Here is a 6,063-nt window from a genome sequence, read left to right as displayed (position 1 = left end):
CCGGTGCTAGTTTTTCACCCGCAGCCACAAACCCACCGCGGACACAGAAGCCAACGTTGCAGCAAGCCATTTGCCAAGAAACGAGACCAAAGCCAACTACGTACCACCATAGCAGGACGACGACGAAGCCGCACGCCCACCATACCCAGAGCCAACCACCGCTGATCGCGCTCTCGTGCACGAGGCCGACGCAGAACGCCGTGGGAGCACAAGACTCCACGGGAAGCCGCCACCGTGCCGGATCCGGCACCACCAACCACGGATCTGGCGTTGCCATCGACAGATCTGGCCACGTCGGCCAAGGATTCGCGCACCCGCGGTCGGAGCACACAAATCGGGTGCCTCTGGCCCCGACGCACCGCCGCATGAGCGGATCCTCACCAGATCCGGCCCCTCACTGCCCGGATCCGGCGCCGCCACGCGCAGAACCAGCGCCTATGGCCACCTGAGAGCCCGGAGAAGAGACGGACAACGAAGGTCCACGAACGAAGACCCCGCCACTGCCGTCCCCACGCGGGCTTTGCCTGGCAACGACCTCAGGCGGCGGCGAGGGGGCGGAGAAGGGAGGTGGCGGCCGAGGGAGCCGACGATGGGGTCGCCGCCCGAGTCGCCCAACGCGTAGCAACAATGAGAATGGAGGAAGAAAAGAAACACAAGAAACATAGACAAGGAGGCCGTACAATGTGTGCGCGGTGATATGTATGTATTTTTCTGGCTGATTTTCTTTTCTTAAGTACCCTTCTTTGTGGTTGAATAGATGAGATATGAAGAAAGATTTTTCTTTTTCACGAGAAGGTCAAGGCCATATATTAAATCAACCAAATTTTACCTAATCATCTCTAAATTGAGAGAAAAATTACACACAAGTTCTTTTAGGAAAACGACGTCGTCTTCCTTCTTCACTCGCCAGTTGCACAGGGGCGGACCCAGGCGAGTGATTGGGTGGGGTCCGCCCACCCAATAAATTTGAAAATCCTTTTATCATAAGTAAAAATTATGGAAAATTAGGGAAAAAAAATAAAATTGTACGGAGTAGTATATTTTGCCCACCCAATGTTAAAAATACACTGTTTTTCTCACCCAATATTGAAAACCTGGATCTGCGACCTTTGGACCTCCAAACCACGTCGGAGTCAGGAAAACGTCGTTGACGTAACAGCCGGAAGAGCCGGATTTCATATATGAAGAAATTTTTCCACTCACCTGATTCAGCGGAGGTTGATTCAACGACCGAGTTGTAGTTCACAGCTGAAGGGACACGACAACAGTTTAAAAAAAACTCCGGAATAATTCCATGCATATGTCGCACCTTCAGTTTAACGGCTGCAGGTTACCGCCAGTTTCCTGAACACTCAAGGCCGGAAAAGATTATGTCGCATCGCACAGATGATATTGTTTCGAAACATGATGTAACCAAATAATGCAGGAAGCAGACGCCTGGGAGTCAAGCAAGTGAAAGAAATGTCCAGGCTGAGGACGAATGTTTCACGAAACGACGGGGCGTTGGGTCGTATCTTTATCTTGTCAAAGAAAGCAGATAAGATAAGATACAAGATGACGGTGAAGTGAGAGTCGCCGACCACATGAGCTGCACTGAACACCTTTTCCGAGGCTGCCTGCTCGCCTCAGATTAGCTGCGATATTCTAGTTGCGGCACTGGGACACATCACACTGGCAATTTGTAGTTTAAAGACTTTCCACGTCCATTCTGACAGGTGAGGATGAGTGGATGACACACACTTCTGCTTTGGAACAAACAAGCTCTGATGGTTCTTTCGTTAGCAACGATGGATCCCTCGGGGTTACAAGCATGGCACTTATACTGCTCCAATGAAACCCACAAAACAGTGGCCCACGAGTCCTCTTGTAGTCCTAAAACGCACACGGTGACAGCCTATAGCCGGGGTGTTACAAGCTAGGTGAAAATATCAAAACTGATTCCTGGAGTTTGCTCTTTCCCATCATTTTCAGACGATACAATAAAAGAACAGAAGTAATGCTACATGGTACAAGCTACATTTTGTGCAACAGTCATCAAAGGTTCTGCTGCTTCTTGTCTTGGGCCATCTTCTTGCGGATCTCCTGGGCTGCGTTGAAGATGCCAAGCGTTGGTTTGTTGCAGACGAAGCACTTCTTGTTCTTCGAGTGATGCTGAAAACCGAAACATGAAAAATGTCAGAATTTCATTGCCAATATAAACTTATATAAGAAATAATCACCACCGTTTGAAAATCCATCATGAACTATTCATGCAAGTGACTGGTCACTGATGCATAAATGATACTCCTAGCTGACAATACAGATAAAAGAGAAGGTGTATGCTTCTCCAATTGCGATCAAGTAAGAAGAGTAAATAAAACAGGATAACGCACAACAAATTAAAAAGTGTCGCCATGTACACTTGTAGAATGAAATGTGGATAAGCTATAAATTTGTGAATCAACTAATGTAACTTCTATTCTGCTCCAGTCTTTACAGTGCCACTTGAAATTTACTGTGGACAAATCAAAGCTTGTGCCTGTTGGGCAGAGTTGCCTGAGAGTTAATACTTTATCCTGAACATATTCACTTCGTATGTATGCAGACATGCGTATGGACTAAATTCACTCAACTGTTTCAGAAAGACTGAAAATTGCTAAAACATTTTTTAGACTATTTACAGATAAATTTGGGATGTTTGGAGTTATGGAAACCAGACTGCATGCAATTTTTGTACCATTCCTGTGTTTTGGAAGGCGAAATCAGTGGAAGTCTAATTTTGAATTAGGCCTAGTCTAGTACTCCCTCCGTCCCATATTAGATGACTCAAATTTGCCCAAATATGGATGTATCTATACCCAAAAAAGATCTAGATACATGTAATATTTCGTCACTTAATATGGGACGGAGGGAGTACTAAATAACAATATTCTTCTAGTTGGTGACCTTCCAAAACTTCTGCCCAAGTGATACATTAATCTAGGAGAAATAATATGACGCCAACATAGTTACTGAGGTTGACTCAGAAGGTTGAATTGCCTGTTATTTTATAGTAATCTGTTGTCTTATATTTATAACTGAATACTAGTTTGCTTGAACCCTGACAAGCTGATGTGTCAATTGTTTAACCCCCAGGTAAGAAACCCTTGACTGTGTACCTAAATTCGTCTCATGGATTAGAGAGCAAGATTCTACACAGCATACAGGCTTGATTAATGATTGCGTCCCTAGTAGATGTAACATTTCTACTTGCATCCAGAATATATCATCTAATCACTCTTACCCTAGATCAATTAGCTGAGAACTATAATCAGCTTTGTGCAATTATTGGGTAAACTCTTGTGTCGCTAGATGAAATTTGATAAAAAAAACTCTTAAGATTTTTCATAGTCAGTTTCCCTTTAGATTAGGTAAACCCCAAAATATTGTAAACGAAAGTCTACTGGCCTAAAACTAACTCATGAGCTTGGGTGCTTGAGGCAGTTTTTGTTGCACGTATTCAGCATCAGCAGTGAATAACTTCCATGAGGACAACAGCAGGAGATGTTTGGTTAGAACTTTGTTGCCTTGCTTTTGCAGGTTCCAGACAACTTCCCTCATGATTAAATATAGTTTCTCTGCAACGTGACTAGATTTGTCGCACATGACCCACCCACCTCCCTGCAACCCCCTACGAGTTAGTAACATGAGGTCATGGCCATGGGTTAATCGTATCCTTATGTGACAAGGTAGCTTCCACGGGTATGAAGCAGGTTATCTGTGCAGAATTTACATTTCCCAACTCTTTGCAGATATTCTCTGCAGACCCAACCTAACCATCTAGAGTGTACAGAGAAAATAACTCATGCTATTGTACCCCAATCACCCCTAACGTATATGATTCTACTCTACTGAATACATCTTAAATTTCTTCCTTAAGATTGAGTCAGGTATACCTTCTGTATTCCTTCGTGAATTCGATTGTATCTCATGGTATCCACGTTTTTTAATATTTGTATAGGGAGCACTAGACTGTTCAATGTAGTCAAACAAAAGGTCTGGGGAGTGTAGACTCCAACAGGAAAGATCCACCTAGCTAATAATACTTCAATTTTCATGTGATGTTCTCTGAATTAGCATCTCTATTCAAGGAACATTCACGTCATACAGCCAAACACAAACAGGAAGGAGAATTTACATGAACTCCAAAAATCAACTTGGTTGTGCTGTCACTAAAAATATAATGCATTGCTGCATGTTGTATGACATGAAGAATGCTGTTTGTTCAGCACACTGCTATTTTATATTCACAATCACGTGGTGCTTAATAGGGTACGTTCATGTATATTGGGGCTGATTCTATAACATTTGCAAAGGTCTTTTGAACATGCTAATGTTTCAGTAGTTCATGCGGACCAAGAAGCAAATTTAGCTGGTGGTACTTCCATTGCAGAAAATGTCAACCAACAATGAGTCAAATGTCGATACATGATAAGGGAGTTATCATGATGAATGTTGGTTGTTGAGTTCTAATCACATTGTACAGAGTTATCTTTGTTATCGCTTTTCAGAATTTACTGATTTGATAGATGACTAAATCTTCACCAATTCCTCCAAACCCATCAGTAAGTATAGTTCTTAATCTCGATGAATGAGTTGTTCGTTGCCTAACAGGAATTGGTTTAGTTGAACAACTGGTTAACTGGTCCAAACAACAAAACTAACTAAATATATTAAGAAGCAACAAAAACGCTTAGTAGCATGCAGTCCTTGTTGATCCTCTCATTCTCAACAAAGGAAACAGCTAATCCGTCACTTCGTGGCGAAAAGCTCTTCAGTCACTAGCCTACCAAAGCTTAAATTTGTAACACGGAAAATTAATTTGCTGTAAAAGTCAAAAGAGAACAAAATTAGAAGAGAACAATTACTACCATGTAACCCATGTACAACATAATTTTTAGGCTACAAATCCAACAATCATGTTCCATGTTAGATCCGTATATGAAACTACAAGCCTAACCAAGCAAGTGAAGACCTTAGATTTTCAACATGACAAACTCATCAAGTTGCACATATGAAAGGCGTGATTATCAACATAGCTAAAGCAGAACTGAGGCATACCTTCAATGCACAGTGCTCACAGAAATAATGTTTGCATTTTGTGACCACCGGATCAACAAATGGCTCCCTGCATATATAGCAGGCAAAGGGCAGGGCCTCCTCATCATCGCTATCATCATCCTCCGCCTCACCATCACTCCCATCCTCACCACGCATCGCAATGCGCCGTTTTCGGGCCTTCTCAGCCTCGTCCCATTCCTTCTCAAGCTGCCACCCGGACTTGTAGTCACCTCTGTCATGCATAAACTTGCAGGAATCGCCGTAGCCACAGTACCCCGTCTCCTTGTAATCCTTGCAAATGTCGGGCTGGTAGTCAAACCGCGTGGAGAGGCGGATGTGCGCTGATGCCCGCAGAGGGCCGTGCGCACCGCCGGCCTTCTCTCCGGACACCGTGTGCTCCCGCCGGAATCCGGCCTTGTGATCCGTGTACCCGTGGATCCCCTTGTAGACCTCCCCGGAGGAAGAGGAGGAGGCGGAGGGGTTCTTCTTAAGGGACTCCTCGGCCTGCTTGAGCTGGCGCTCGCGGATAGCGCGGGCGTCACGGTCGTACGCCGTCTCCGTCTCGAGCGTGGCGGTGGCGCGGCTGTCCGTGGAAGACTGGATCGTCCTGGACGACTCGAACTGGAACCGGCGGGGTTCGGAGGAGGCTTCGGCGGAGGAGAAGAAGAGCTTGCTGGTAGTCGACGGCGGCTTCTTGGAGCGCGCGGCCGCGATGGCACCGGAGTCGTCGCCACCGCCTTCGTCGTCGGAGGCGGCGGGACGCTTCCGAATATTCTTCGGTGGCTTGCGAACAAAGTTGCACACCGGCGCGGCGCCGCCGGCCCCGGGCTCGCCGCCGCCGCTGCCGCCACCGTCGGACATGGGTGTAGGGTTCGGGGCTCGCTGGGTACGGGTTGAAGAAGAGACAGGCCGTCTTGTTCCTCTTTCTCTCTGAGCAGGACAAAGAAATCGAGTGGGTTTAGAATTTGGGCTAAGTGGTCAAGC

General features: G+C 45.7%; 1 protein-coding gene across 1 annotated transcript; it reads right to left on the bottom strand.

The window, feature by feature from the left end:
• Window positions 1-1,743: 1,743 nt before the first annotated feature.
• On the bottom strand, window positions 1,744-5,995 carry LOC100840636 (zinc finger CCCH domain-containing protein 15). Its single transcript, XM_003572054.4, has 2 exons — window positions 5,080-5,995; window positions 1,744-2,151 (listed from the first exon to the last, which is right to left on the bottom strand). Exons 1-2 carry the CDS (start codon window positions 5,938-5,940, stop codon window positions 2,035-2,037), a joined length of 978 nt encoding a protein of 325 aa, XP_003572102.1. The 5' UTR covers window positions 5,941-5,995; the 3' UTR covers window positions 1,744-2,034.
• Window positions 5,996-6,063: the final 68 nt, after the last annotated feature.

This window comes from Brachypodium distachyon, chromosome 3 (genome assembly GCF_000005505.3).
Source record: "Brachypodium distachyon strain Bd21 chromosome 3, Brachypodium_distachyon_v3.0, whole genome shotgun sequence".
NCBI lineage: Eukaryota > Viridiplantae > Streptophyta > Magnoliopsida > Poales > Poaceae > Brachypodium > Brachypodium distachyon.
Note: the sequence above shows the minus strand (reverse complement) of the source record. Positions and strands in the feature narration are given on the sequence as shown.